At 40.6% G+C, this 15,894-nt stretch overlaps 1 protein-coding gene across 4 annotated transcripts in view; it reads right to left on the reverse strand.

The window, feature by feature from the left end:
• Positions 1-15,894, reverse strand: part of LOC125467089 (uncharacterized) — an 84,929-nt gene that overhangs the window by 22,427 nt on the left and 46,608 nt on the right. For all 4 annotated transcript variants that reach the window (XM_048562508.2, XM_048562507.2, XM_048562505.2 and 1 more), the window contains 6 exons: positions 14,085-14,185; positions 10,618-10,836; positions 9,052-9,393; positions 8,381-8,453; positions 6,060-6,812; positions 2,906-2,982 (listed from right to left, as the gene is read on the reverse strand). In XM_048562508.2, the coding sequence (XP_048418465.2) occupies positions 2,906-2,982; positions 6,060-6,812; positions 8,381-8,453; positions 9,052-9,393; positions 10,618-10,836; positions 14,085-14,185 (1,565 nt within the window). The remainder of the gene's footprint in view (positions 1-2,905; positions 2,983-6,059; positions 6,813-8,380; positions 8,454-9,051; positions 9,394-10,617; positions 10,837-14,084; positions 14,186-15,894) is intronic.

Genomic DNA, 15,894 nt, shown 5'->3' on the forward strand with positions numbered 1-15,894 from the left:
AAATGTGAATGAGGCAATGACATGTTCCAAGTGTTTGTGATTTCACTTGGAGGCTTTGAGGCAACTGTTGTTTGTGCCTGACAGGCACTGGTACTATGAACGATGTAAATTCTAAAGAGCAGGAAGATTCACCATTTATCACTGGGCTTTAAAACTACTTGAAGTTAGTCAAACATCATCAACCTAATAAACTGTCTCCAGGTCAGTGCATTGAAAGGTAACTTGAATTGTGTGGTTATAGAATTAGCAACTTGATGATATCTTGTCAATCTTGTTTATTTGATGGTGAAAAATGTGCACAAAACAAACACAATATTGAGGATTCTGTGTAGTAACACCTTGTGAATGTGACAGATATTTTGGCTGTTGCAGTCTAAATTTGGATTGTTTCAGCAGGAACAAGACCACCCTCAAACTATGGCTTACTTCTTTCAGGTCTCATTGATATTTTCCTAATTATCATCCAAGCAAGACTGTCTATGAAAATGGGCCTCATTAACCAAGTTCATCCATCTTTGGCTAACAATCCAATCAAAACATTACTGGGGATTGTTTCATTAAGAAAAACACACATAAACAATATGACAGCACAAGGAAAATAGTTCGAGTGGAGTGATTATGAGGTTTATAATAGTTATCTTTGGATCTGTGTCTTCAACTTAAGGTAAAGTGGACGGTATCATGTGGCCCGTTTCTGTGGTTTTCTTGACTACAGGTGTCAGGTGGTTAAAGGTCAAAAGGAGACCCATATTTGTTACTGGGGTGATACAATATGAAGTGTTCATGGTTGATGATAACGACAGAGTCAAAATGAATGGACTCTGAGGCTCCGGAGGTCCCAGAAATTTGCTGAAGGTTTTGAGTTGTAAACTGCCTACACATTTAATCCTAACATGAACGAAGGCAATGATCTAGTGGTATTATCATTAAACTGTTAATCCAGAGACGTAAGTTCAAACCCTGCCATGGCATACAGTGGAATTTGAATTCAGTAAACATGTGGAATTAAATAGTCTAATAATGACCATAAATCAACTGTTATGAAAAAAAATTCTGGTTCACTAATGTCCTTTAGGGGAGGAAACTGCCATCCTTACCTGGTCTGGCCTACATGTGACTCTAGACCCATTACAATGTGGTTGACTTTTAACAGCCCTCTGGACAATAAATGCTGGCCTAACCAGCGATGCCCTCATCCCATGAATGAATAAATAAATAAAAAGGAAGACAGTTATGGTCAAGAATAACTAATCAGCATTTCTACATGGGTGCAAGACTAATGTATTCCATGTTGCCTTGAGGGAAAATGCAGAGGTAGCCATTTTTGAGATCACGTTACAGACTGCCCCTCCAAATCAAAATATATCGCAAACAGCCAGAGAAGAAGCTGATCTGCTTTGTAAAATATCACAGCCACCTGCAAGAGTCTAGACAAAGAGGCAAACAGCCAGCTGCCATTATTTCAGGATTCTGGAAGATTTGTTGTGGCTTTGCTAGAGGGGAGGAATTACTGGGACATGCTTTACTGCTTGTAATGGATTTAGGAAAACTCTCCCAAAATTAAGGGAAATGCCTGGAGATGGTCAATGAAGTTACTACTCTTTGGAAAGGGAAAGTGCAAACCCATCAGAAGCTGCTGTGAGTTGTTTTCTGTTAAAAAGCTGTAGTTCTGTAGTGAGTGCAGTGTGTATATTAAAGTGGAATGTTCCTTTCTGTAATTTAAGTGCAAAATGCCTATATAAATAATGTTCTGTTAGGAGTGCTTTCAGTTTGCTATTACAGTAAATGCCTTAAAACATGAAATCTTGACATGGCTGAGAGTTTGTGTTTATTTTTAAAGGTTATAATTGTCTTTGGGTCTTAACAGTACTAACAGCATGCTTTACAAAAGTGTCACTTGTGGCATGGAATCAGATGCAGCGGGAAAACATATTGGGAAAACGGGAATATGTAATTTTGCAATATATCCACTTCATACCCAATGAGGGGATATCAGTTAGCTCAGTTGGCTGGAGAGTTGGTCTGCAACACAGAGTGATGTCACTCCTTAATTCCCTGCACTGGCTGAGGTTACCATGAAGGACTTCCCTTCTCATCCTCTCCCCTTATCCAAGGCGTGGTGGCTGTCATGTTAAAATACCACCTGTTGTCTCTTTCTAATGACATAGCAGTCTTATAATCTGCATGGAAAATGGCAACTTTCCTCAATAAGTGGTTAAGATCTGGAATCCACTGCTCAAACGGAGGTTGGACAAAGATTCCATCATGGTTTTTGATCAGGATTGCAAAGCACCAGAAAGAGAAAAAAAGACAACCAGTGGAGTGAGACATTGCTTTTACAGAGGGCCAGTGTAGACTTGATGGGCTGACAAACCACTGGTTGTGCTGTAAATAGTTATTCTAACATGGGGTTTCACCTTTCTATGAGTTCATTCATAAAATCAGTCCATCTATCTCCAATTCTGGAGTGGCAGAATACCAACAGCATTTATTGTCCAAGCAGAAACATCTTTGGTAAATAACATTCAACAATAAGCACCCAGCCATTAAAGGCCATTGGTATTTGGTTGGAGGCCTGGTGAGCTACGCCACAGTGTGTGTGTGTGTGTGTGTGTGTGTGTGTGTGTGTGTGTGTGTGTGTGTTCAGACACAGCACATACAGATCAGCCTTGTCTAAAAACTGTTCACAATTGAATTTCCCCTAAGTGTTGTTATATAGTTTATACATGAAAATTATTTTGAAACATTCGACATGAAATGTAATTTGAAATACTATTACCACGTAAGCAGCTGCACGATGTACCATTGATTAAAAGTTTTCAAAATATGCCCACAGTACTGCCTGCAAATGTGACCTGTGTCAAAAGAGGGACATCAAGAATCATTTTGGATTCTAGCTACATACCGGAGAAGAGAGGAAGCCCGTGCCCAATTCTGTCCGATAATGCCTGCACTGACGTGCGGATGCCACAAAATCTTGCACTGAGGACAACAATGAAATAAAGACAGGTTGTAACAAGTTCTTACATAAGTTTTTCAATAGACTGAGTGGATTGTAACTGCAGGTTCCATACAGTAACGGTAAATAATTTGAAACAGGGGCTGGCTGCGTTTATACAATGGGTTCAAAAGAAGAGCGACGAATTCTCAGCCAGAGAGCTGGAACACATTACACAGTAACACCTTAAACTTTTGGGTAGACATCAGACTATGTGTTCAAAGCACAGCCAGTATCTCTATCATAACAAACACATTTCAATGACCTCGGTTGAATCATTTTTTGAATACCATGAAAGAAATGAGTAGAGTAAACTGAATTCAGTTCTTGCAGTCTTGTTAAAAACACAAATTCCAGTGGGTATTAGTTTGTGAACACCATGTGAGAAATATTCTAACTGCTCATGCTTATGTCTGAAATGACTGTCTTTGACATTATTTTCAACATGAACAGCAGCCAGAAAATGGCATTAGAGATTACAGATAAAGGCGTTGTAATTATTTATGTGGAGTATGTTAATTTCTTGGGTGAGTGATTGTAAAATTATCAAACTGAAGCAAAGAATATTATGCAGCACCTTTCATGACCTCAGGATGTTCCAAATTGCTTTGCAGCAATTGAAGCCCTTTTGGAATTTCAGGGTCTTATCTTTTGCTTGTGATCTACATTCTACATCAAAGACTAAACAGGGAAGGTTTCATCTACTGGCTGTTTGTAAGGAAATTACAATCACATTCAGAATGGTGCTAGAAGCAATGGATTTAGGAAATCTTCACACTACGTTTGTGGTATCTCTGTTACAAAAGTGGCTATAGGAATCTCCCTCCCACAAACTCATGATGTATCGCTACTCTCATGCTCATCATAAATCCTGCAATAGCCTCCTTCCTGTCATATGACTCAAAACATGCAAGGTCACAGTGGCTCCTGGTGAGGTTAGAATTTAAGAGCAGGGCTTTTAAAACATGGTTATTAAACACAAAGGACCTCATCTGACATTTGCTCTGTAAGGTCCTTGTCCCTGGAGGCCGATCAGAAATGTCAATAATCCCAGAACTCCTTACAATGTCCATGTGTAATACACAATATGTTTCATGCCCTCTCACAGACCTGGAGGCAGTTTACAGGCATGGGAAGAACCTTTACATCATCACTAAGCATTGACCCCCAGAGATTCCCAAGGAACAGCTGCTACTTTTACTCTTTTTATTCTGTTTAACCCAGGGAGAAATGCCATTTTGGAGATCAGGACATTTTTGGAGGCTAGAGTTAAGCACACCATGGACAAGTTTCAAAATGAAGCTCTTTTTAAATACTATTTCAGCAAAATCCATGAATCTAGCTTCTGTAAAGCACTCCTTACTGAATCAGTGTGACATTTCCACTTCTCATATCAAGCATCTCTGAGGAATCGACAGTCCATAGATTTTCAAAGTTGGGTCAGACTTCTTCCTGTCTGTCTGACAGTCAGAAAATATTCGCTTTCTTTGCTGCTCTTTTTGTTATTGTTGTCTTACCAGAACGTTATTCATGGCATTGCATGCTCACAAACAAAATACTTTTTGCAAATGCAGATGTGCTCCCTTTGAGTAACTCTGAGATATTTTTCCATTAGTTGCAGGAAACCACACCAATAGATCTAGTGTCAGTTAGGACTGGATGAGGAACAGTCTTGTGCAGTTCATTTAAAAACAGATCCCAACTAATTTCACTTCAGAAGCCCTCAATGCTGTTAGGGGAGAGAAAAGGTCTATTGTGCTACTAGTCTCATTGACATTGACACTTCAGCTTCTGTCACTCACCACAGGTCTTGGTCCTTCATCTAGGTTTTACAATTAAAAAAAAGTTCTCCCATTGAAAAAAGGATAACAATTCCTCTCTGATCAGGCTCCAGTCCAACCAGAATGTTGGAACAAAGGGCTTCCTTCTCCATGGCCTGAACAATCATGGATTGGGTGAGTTGTCACCTTTAGCTCAATTCCAACTCCTAGAAACAAAGGGGCTGTTACAAATAGCGGCCATCAAGCTTTCATCCGAATCTGATCTATTTATTATTGATGTATATTAATGGCAAGTCCCTTGGGTTTCTGAGACTGACTAATTTGAATCCTTCACTTTTGCTCTTTCATTCAAAACCTATAAATTTAGCATCCTTGTGCAACTTAATCCAGAGCTCATTTTGGACAGAGTGCTGTGAGTTTGGGGAGCTGTGGGAATCTCAGTCTTTAATGTCCAAATATTTAAACATGTTTGTATTTAACATTTAACTGTAAGTTACAGTTTACAGGAACCTAGGGCCTTAAGCAAAGGTATATAAATTATCAGTCTGCAGTTAGCTTATTAAGGAGTGAGTCCGAATGCTGGCTGAGCCAGAGACCCTGACATCCCATAAATAAATAAAAAAGGGATGAATCTGGATAGCACATTTAGGGAGGTCATCACACTGGTGGATAAGGGCCTGCAGGCATTAAACCAGAAGGCATGGGAACAGAGTAGGCCATTCAGTTCATCAAGTCTGTTGTATTATTTAACTAGATTACAGCTGATCTTATAGTCTGCAACTCTTCTTTTTCTACTTTATCTCCAAAACCCCTGATTTCTTTAATAATTAGGAGATGGGTGACTGCCAGGCTGTACAAGAGAGCCAGAGAGTTAGTGCAGAGTCCTGCGAGATAGTTTTGCTCATTAATGGGTTTTCTAGCCTGGATATTGGTTATATTTCTAGATACAAGAGAGTATTAGATGATTATTTTAGATGAGATGCTGCACAGGGTTGGGGAAGTGTGCAGCAGAATGGCGAAAAATCATAATGCTTATTCTGAGAGCTGGTGGAAATATATTGGGCTGAATAGACTTTGTCTGAACTACACCAATTTTGTGATTCTGCCGATCAGATAAGTAGTATAGCCTATAAATTGCTGATTAAATTTGGGTGTGTTTGAAAAGGTTGTTGTTAATTGTTAAAAACAACTATTCAAACTGGTGACAAACTGGGTATATAGCATTAGCTCAAAATATAAGCCACTGTTAAACACTTGTTTAATCCTGCTCAAGATCTTACCAGGTTCCCTGTGTTTTTCAATATTCCTGGTGATCTTCTGTTTGCTTGGCATCAGCTGCCCATCAGAGCTGCCTGATGTGGATGTATGGCCATGTTTCTCTCCATCGCGGCTCCCACTTGTCTTTTTTGCCCCTCCGAACACCTCCTTCGTAACTTGTACGTTTGCTTCTTCTGAGCTGGTTTTGCTCATCGTTGTCACTGGACTCTCTAAACACTGCGCGCCTGTTACACTTCTGCTGGCCAAGGCCATGACAGTGTCTGTTGCACTGCCCTTTTCACTGCTGGCTGCTTCAAGGGTTGTTGCCTCATTGAGTTCATTTCTTATCCATGTTGGGACAAACCGACTGGTCTCTAACTCAGACATCTCCGAGCTTGTGTACTCATCACCAGCTTCATTGCTGGAATGGGAATATTGAAGAATGCGCCCTTGCTTTAGTCCTGGATCCTCACGGTTTCCACGTTTGCGAAGGCTGCGATATCTCTTTGTATGCCTGTAGCATGGTGGATCAGTGTTCTCCACCAGGACATAGATGCTCTCCTTATTACAGATAATATTCCGAAGAAAAGCATGCACATCAGGGTGGTCCTCCAGAACTTCTTTCAAGCTGATGATAGGAACCGGGATTAGTTGTTGGCTGCTTTCTTGGTCCTGAAGATTACTCTCACTCCCAAAGGAATATGCTGTCATGCTGCTGGATTCCTGGGTATCCTTGCATTCTGACATACAGCTCCCACTACTGGCTTCTGTTTGATCTAGAGCAGTAATTACATTCCTCATTAACACCAAATTCACAGTACTTTAAGTAAGAACTTAACCATCACCTTGGTAGTGATGAAAGTCATTTGGAACCAGTTACTGTGACTATAATTCTACAGTTTCATTCCATGTTCAATTTAGTAGATCACCCAAAGTTGTGGGGACAATAAACGGGTATAAAAACCCAAAGAACTGCGGATACTGTACATCAGGAACAAAAACAAAGTTGCTGGAAAAGCTCAGCAGGTCTGGCAGCATCTGTGAAGAGAAATCAGAGTGAATGTTTCAAGTCCAGTAACCCTTCCTCAGAACTGCTAAGCTTTTCCAGCTATTTCTGTTTGTGTTTCGGATTTACAGCCTTTGCAGTTCCTTCAGTTTTTATTTTGTACTTATTGCATATTTTACAAGGCTGACTGTTTGAATATAATGTAGGGAGATGCATGGTATCATCCTGAACCATTTTAGATACGCTTTGGTTGGGGAGGTAAGAAGGGAAACATTGAAGAAGGTATAGACAAATATAAATTAATAACGTGTTATAAGCCTTAGTCAGTGAAACTTAGCTGAGGATTGAGGATGTTGCGTTTAGCTTTGGGGGTCAGTTAGCTTGGATGGCTGGTTTGCAATGCAGCATGATACCAGTTGGCTGTTTCAATACCCCCAGCAGCTGAGATAACCATAAAAGTCCTTGCTTGAAGGTGTGTATCTCAGGTTAAACTCAGCAACAGTCATTTGTGTCTGATGAGACAGCAGCCCTACTCACCTTATTTTATCAGCGAGTCATGCAATTGAATGGACTCTTGGCTCATCCTTTATAATGGATCACTGCAGGTTGCATTCAGGAGATTTTCACAAAACAAAATTCGTATTTCAGGGCTTAAAGCATGTGATTATTGTAAAATTACCTGTTCAACGACAATATTTGCAGCCTCAAAACTTGCAGCAACTATTCCTGTCACGATTTTTTAGTGAATGTGCCTAATTTTATACAATTGAGAGTATAAATCACTTAATGTATCATATGGAAATCTGACTGTATGTCAGCATGAATTCATTTTACATGACAAGGAACAATCACGCTGAATACAGATCAACAATAGCAGGGTAACAACTTGATACATTTCAGTAATTTTTCACAGCATCGAAACTTCCATATATTTTAACCCAAAGCTCCTTGTCTATTTAACATAGCTAATGGGAACTGCAGATGCTGGAGAATCCGAGATGACAAAGTGTGGAACTGGATGAACACAGCAGGCCCAACAGCATCTTAGGAGCACAAAGGCTGACGTTTTGGGCCTAGACCCTTCATCATTTCTGAAGGGTCTAGGCCCAAAATGTCAGCTTTTGTGCTCCTAAGGCGCTGCTTGGCCTGCTGTGTTCATCCAGCTCCACACTTTGTTGTCTATTTAACATGGCTACTTTTCTGAAGAAAACCTGAATAAGATACCAACCATAAGGAAAAACTAAACCCAGTTTTGTGCTCACAACCTACAACAGCTTAAATCAACAATTCCTAGTCACATTGTAGTCAACAAATTACTTCCCAAAGACTTTCTTTTACCTTTAACTGATGTCATACCGCTAAATGTCTGGTCTCCCCCCAAAGAATCTTGTTTGGAGCGATTAACGTCTTTCTGCAATCAAACACCAACATCGCTTTATCAGCATGATCATGTTTAAACACCAGGCTTTATTGCTTTAGAGTGAGATTAAGTAAACACATTGAGTTTTTAAAAAATATTCGTCCTGGGATATTAACATTGTTAGTAAAGTCAACACCTGTTGCCCATTCTAATTATTCTTGAACTGAGTAACTTGTTAGACCATTTTAGAGGCAGTTAACAGTGAACCACATCACTGAGTGTCTGGAATCACATGAAAGCTAGAAAAGACAAGGACAACAGAAATAATTATTGAAGGATATCAGTAAATCGGATGTTTTTAAAATGAAAATCCAGTAGTTTTGTTATGACTATTATTAAGACTGCATTTTATTATTGAATTTAATTGCTCCCAGCAGCTTTAGTGGAATTTGAACTCATGTTGCTGCAGTGTTAGTGCTGGCTATGAACTGCCTCCTCAATAACATCATTATGACCCGAATTCCCTGAAATTGAGTGAAATATCCATTTAAAGAGCTGTGACATGCAGTCAAAGCACATGCACATGTGATACGTGCCTGGGCTATAATATTAGCTAGATACATTCAGAGAGTCGTACAAACAACATAACCTGTGCTTTGGAGTTTAGTAAAGGTGATCCTGGTGCATCTATTTCATCCTCTCTGAATTGGTTTCTTCCCATTACTGCACTGATTCCAACAAGCTGCTTTGCATTTTCAGGATGTTTCTTACTGTCGTTATGGCTCACAGTCCCAGTAATGGGCTCCTCATTTTCAACAGGGTGTGGTGATGTTGGGCAGATGGCATCTTTGGATACATTTGTAGCTGTCTGAGATGGCGTGGTCATAACTGATGGGTTTGAAGATTGTATTGATTTGTACTTGGTGCCCCAGAAGAGAATTTTATTATCATCAGTCCCAACAATACTGAATGTCTCTCCACAGCTGATTATCTGAAAGCAAGAAACTGAGAAACAATTGCTCTGAAGGTGATAGTAAATCACTCTGCAGCAGAAGGGCAGAGTATAGCACATACGCCACAGATCACCCTGACACAATCCTTACACTGTGGACAGAATGTACCTTAATCCACTCAGCTATTGTATAGGAAACAGAGTAAAGGAGGAGAGAGAAACATCATAAAGAAGTAAGATTGAGAAGAATATGAAGACCAATCAAGGATACAGTCCTGAGTCTGCCTTTGGGACAGAGTTTATCATGTAGGTGATCAGCCACAACATCAGTGTAGAGATAGGGTGGAATTTTCTTCTCTATTGAGCTGGTGAGATAGGTGGTGAGATGGGAAAATAATGGGCTGAGTTTACCCTGCCGGGGATCTCATCTCTTATCACTGCCTCAGCAATTAAGTGCTGGGCAAGAAGGTCTATGAGCAACTTTCTCAACTTGCCAACAATTAACGTACATAAATGGTCAATTAATGGCCACCTAAGGACCTCAACTTGCCACCTCCCAATCATCTGACTGCCTGGCTAACCGGGAAGCCGGGGGCAACCTGCCTGCTGTTTATGAGGCCTCTGATTTCCCCAATCTGGGGCAAACAAAGATCTGAGTGGAGGGCAAAGGCTGGTCTCTGAAAGACGACCCTATGCCCATATTGCTGCTCCCCCTGTGAACCCTCCTCTCCCTGTGCACTCTCACCTCCTCAGAAAAAATAATAAAGGCTTAGTTTCTCACCAATGGAGGTGCACTGGCAGATTTTAGACGCTGCTGGTTTCTGATTGTCAGGCAGCTTCTGGTGCCAATATCAAAGCCTTTGATGGGGAGATCAGATACTTGCTCCTAAGTTACTTGCTTCTGTCTACCTGTCAGCTCTTCACAAGCTGATTAGCAAGTGATACACTGGGTTATCTCTCCGATGGTGGGGCAGGATGGTATGTTAATCACATTTTAGAAACAAGGGAAAATAATGCCCATAGTAATTTTCAGCTGATTAGAATCAGAGTGGATTTACTTGTAATTAAATTTTTAAAATTTTACCAAGTTCAACATACTTAATTCTAATGCCTCATTCTACTACTATTTTATGGGTTAACAGAAAGGTTTTGAAATATCAACTAAAGATCTTATCCTTTATTATAATTTTATTGATAAAAGCAATTATATTACCAATGGTTGCAATTATGCAGTGTATACTGATAATCTGAAATATTACTTACAGTGATAGTTCTATGTTGGAGTTGTTTTACGTGCATTGGCATTTTGTAAGGCTTAGTGTTGCCAGTCCCCAGCTGTCCTTCTGTATTCCTCCCAAAGGTATAAATATTTCCAGGCTCCACAAGTACAATGCTGTGAGAGGGGCCCAGGATAGCATCTTTCACCCGGTGGTTCCTTAGTGCTTTCACGACTGTGGGAAGCTTCCTTTCTTCAACATCAGTCTGTGACATTAAAAGGTGCAGCTTTTAGAATTTTTTGCCTTGATACCACAGCTTGCAGCCTTAATATGGTACGGCCTTGAATTCTATGAAATGTTTTGTTTCTCCCCACTGTGCAGCCCACATAACCAATCAGTCAGAGTTAACTTTTATCACCTATATTTCCATTGAGTGGAGTGTCCAAACACCACAACCCCCACACATCCACTATCAGTATCTGACCTCCATTGCAAACTAATGGTAGTCAATTAAAACCACCCATGGAACTTATCCAATATGATCTTCCTCTTGCAGGTTCTGACTTTTGTTCTTTGAGCAAACAGGTTCCCCTTTAAACCTGTGGATGAAGAGCTGATGGCATTTTCGGGCTTGACACCCATTTAGTAGCCTGAGACCTGCACGGGGCATTGGTCAGAAACAAGCCCAAACTGCATTTTCTGTTACCAGTTTCACCCTTTCTGTTGGAACTGAAGAGGATGAATATGAGCCCAGAGTTACATTTTAATCAGATACCCCAAGGAATATTGAGGCCTCTCCAGCTCTCAGCTTCTCAGCCCCATCGGATCTAAAACTCGGTTTCTGCCATTGACTTGAGAGTTGCAGAATCTGGTGGAGGTCTCCTGATGCCCAAAACTCCTCTCTCACACCTCTTGCTTGCCCCCTATGGGATGTCTGCTGTTATCTGACCAGGCCTGGATTCAGGAAACTTGCTGGAGTGGCCAGGTGGCAGACAAGCTACCGTTATCACAAAGCATCCCATTCTCACCACCAGAACAGCTGAGCCTCCCATGAAAAATCGGCAACAAAAATGGACTGTCATGGGAACCTGTCTGCTGTTAGGTTCACCACTGAGTTCTGAGTCTTCACTTATAGGTCATTATTCCTGAGTCTGTCAGAACGTTGCAAGGGTTCAGGGATTCTCCCAAACATAAACAGGTTTCCCATGCCTCCTGAAGTCTGACCAGACTCAAGGCGATCTCTCGTTCAAAGACACTGTTGACTCCCTACTTGTGACCCCACGATCCCTTTTGATTTTAAATCTGTCCCAATCATCATCCTCCAAAGATCCCACGATGATTAATGGCCTCCAGATGGGGCTGACACCAATAAAGTTGCCCTCTCTTTATCTACCACATCTCGGTGGGGCAGGGTTTTAGACACTAGGTTCCTTGATTTTAAGGAACGGTCTGTTAAGTACCTGAGAGGCACTTAATTGGGTTGGATCTCGCCCACTAAAGTGAGGCAGGTAACATTTCTACAGTCTCTCATTGACCCCAGAGTAAAAAATAGACCCATAATATATCTCAACTGTGGTTATATTCACACAGTAAATGCTTTTGATGAGAGTCTCTTCTGTGCACCTTCTATTCTGTCGGAAACATAACAATGTTGATCTTTATTGTTGATCAGAATTATAGAAGTGTTAGAATGAAGGAGGAGGCCATTTGGCCTACTGTGACTGCACCAACTCTTCAACGATCATTATCGTCCAGTGAACAATCACCTGCCTTCTCTCCATAACTTTGAATATTATTTCTATCCCAATCATCATCCAATGGCCTCTTGAATGCCTCAATTGGTTCTGCCTCCACCAGGCTGTGCATTCCATACCTTAACTATATGCTGAGTCTAGAAGCTTTTCTCACATACGTTCCTTGTTCATGCTACCTCATTCTCTGGTCACCCCCTAAATAGCCTCTACACTTTCTTGCAGAATTAAGCAAAATAAGTCCTTTTCCAAATTTATCTGGGAAAACATTTTGCTGGTTCATCATCATAGCTTGAAAGCTTTGAGTTTTAACATTAAAACTTGTGTTTTCAATGTATCAATGACCTTTTAATGCAGGATACACTGGATTTCACACATTACTGCAAATTTGATCTTACCAATGATTTATACTCAGCTGAACAAAGTTTATCTTGGATTATAATCATAGCCATACATTCCAGTACCTGATATCCTTGTTGACAATATGCACTGCAGGACATTGGTAGATATAAAGATATAGAGCTCTTTATTATTGGTATTGTTACCACTGAGATTGACATTATGTAAAAGGACGCTTGTTAGTTTTACTGAGGACAAATTAATGTTATTATAGAATTTTATACTCACTTTTATATTATGCCAGTTATGTTTCTCATTTCTCCTTTGGTTCAAGATGATTTTGGAAAAAATCAAATATCGATTTTTTTTTAACTGATTGATGCCTGTACAACACACATTCTTCTTTCCATCTCATGGAAGATTCTGGCAGGGCTGAGGCACTTATCACAAATTTTAGAAAGATTTATTCACAACTTTTCCCCACGGATGCAGAAACACAGCTTACGCTTCTGTCTGCCGTGCTCCTTGTGTTTTTGCTTTCCTTTTTGGACCAGAGCTTTTCCTTCAGACCACACAAGGCAAGTTCCGGCGTCCCCTGGATTCCTTTTACATCTGGGGACCAGCAAATTCTCTTCAAACCCCTCCCCATGACTGACCAGCAAGCAGCGCAGTAACGTTCTGATATACTTAATATTGTGGCTCCTATTTTGCAACTATAATCATTCTAATCCAAAGGCTGGGTGCGAGAAGAATTGCACACCATTTTGCATTATAGGAACTGGCTCCATGTGTTTGTTTTATCAGTAAGTCAGGAAGCCAGCATGACAATCCAACCCTGCTGTACCACAGCAAGACAACACATAAATATATTTTAAAACCTGCTGTCAGCTACTGTTCAAAAGAAATTCCATCCTTATCCTATGGCAGCCTATGAATACAATACAACTCTCAGATAATATGTGGAAATTCACAACAGCTGAGCTAACAGAAATTAAAAACAAACACAAAGCGTGCTGAAGAAATCCAGCAGGTCTGACAGCCTCTGTGGAGAGAGAGAAACAGGATTAATGTTTCAAGACCAGAATGACTCTTCTTCAGAACTTTTTAGATCTTCAGAATTGTTTAGAACCTCAGTCCTGAAGAACAGTCGTACTTGACTTAAAATGTTAATTCTGTGTCTCTCTCCGTGGATGCCATCAGACCTGCTGAGACTCCCCAGCAATCTCTGTGTTTCTTTTAAATTTTTGTTAGCTTAGGTTTCTAGCATCATAGTGTTTTGCTTTTAAAAGCTGTTAAATCTGATCAAATATACAAGTTTTAATTCAGACCTACATGTATTAAAATAGGTGACCAGGTATAAAATTAAGACGATAGTTGTCCATCACATCAATAACTGAAAAACACAGGATTAAAGGATACTCACTCTGGCAAACAGCAAAGTCATTTGCATAAGGAGGCCCCGTCTCTCATTCAAACCCAGTTTATTGTACTGATTATTACCGCAAGCCAGCACGCTATCGGCATCTATTGATCACAAAATAAAAATTTCAGAAGAAAAGCATGTATCTGTGTAAAAGCTAATACCATTGTTTGTATAACACTACCCCTAAAAGACTAACAGACAAGTACTGATGCAGTGAAAAGTGATCAAGATATGGGCGCATTTACTTTTTTATTGTTTATGATTTTGTACCTTAGGATGCAGGGGTGGTGTGGGGTAGGCGATGGGGTACCTAATGTGTTAAGAGGAGGGGGTGCCCATTCCCATCACTTTCCCAGCTAAGGCAGGAGTAAACTCACTCTCTGGGGGCCTGCTGCAGCCTCCAAACATCTCCCCTCCATCTGCTAATCAATAAGGGCAGGGAGCAGCCCTGAAATGACCTCAACTGAAGCAAGGATGGGCCAATGGCTTAGGCCTTGATATTCCTCCAGAAAATTGCAAACAAGTTAGGCAGGTTGACCTCGGTAGGAAGGCCTCATGAGGAAATTTACAGGCACAAGCCCCCCACCTCCCACTTGCAAACTCACTAATGAGGAAATAGATCATGGGCCACAAGAAATCATCACCATGCGGCATGAAGATAGTTGAAAGTCTTCATTTTTGATACCAACAAAATATTACAGGAATTGCTACACATAAATGTAGCCTATTTTCAATTTGAAAAAAACACATCAGACTGAAAATATCACACCTAAGTTGCATTCAGTATGAAGGACGAATGAAACAATCGTAAAGAATGCTAGTGAAACTCCCAACTTGCTGGAGAAACTCTGAACTCCTGAAGAAAAGTCATACTGGACTCAAAACATTTACTCTGTTTCTTTCTCTCCACAAATGCTGCCAGACTGCCTGAATTTCTCCTGCATAGTGCATTTCACATGCCCAGCATCCATGTATTTTCCTTGTATATGACAGAGACAGTAGGCTGTAGTCAGCCAATGGTCTTCTTGCCCATATTTGATCTCATGTTATGAAACTTCATGAAGCCCAAATACAATGCTGAAGGTTCCCAGGTTCTCCTCCCAACCATTTAACTCTCTGTTGCCACTTTGTGTGTTTAAGTGTTTTGAATCAACCTGGTTAGATATATTGTGAGATGTTTCCTGGAAAAGATAGGTCTTGAACCCAGATCTCTGGTCCAGGGGCAGGGACATTATCTGTGTGCCACAAAGAGCCTTCAGCTTGTGTGTGTTCATCCTGTTGGTTGGGCAAGATCTACTTAGGGATGGTGAATGGAGGAATCTGGAACATTCTGTGCAAGGTATGGGTATGACTGTGGCAGGTTGCTGCATGGTTCACCAATGGGACAAATCTCCCAATTTTGTCCCAAGTCGCCAGCAGATACTGAAGTGGAGTTTGGAGGAGTAACTGGGCTGGGTGTTCCCTTGTCATGTCTGGCTGATGCCAGGCAGTTGCTCCAGATTTTTCTTTTTATTATTAGACGTTCTTATCGTAGGTTTAGTACAACTGAGTGGTTTGATAGGTTATTTCATTGTGGCTCCTGAGGTCCTCCAGCCCTCCTAAAAATTGAAGTGATCTGACATAATCATCAGTTAGCAGTCAGCTATATTGCTCTGGGTATACAGTAACACATAGACCAGATCCAGTAAGAACAGCAGATTTCATTGTCATACAGTCATACAGCATGGAAACAGACCCTTCAGTCCAATTCATCCAGTGTTCCCAAACTAAATTAATCCCATTTGGCTGTGTTCGGCCCATATCTCTCCAA

The sequence above is a fragment of the Stegostoma tigrinum genome, chromosome 33, assembly GCF_030684315.1.
Source record: "Stegostoma tigrinum isolate sSteTig4 chromosome 33, sSteTig4.hap1, whole genome shotgun sequence".
Classification (NCBI taxonomy): Eukaryota; Metazoa; Chordata; class Chondrichthyes; order Orectolobiformes; family Stegostomatidae; genus Stegostoma; species Stegostoma tigrinum.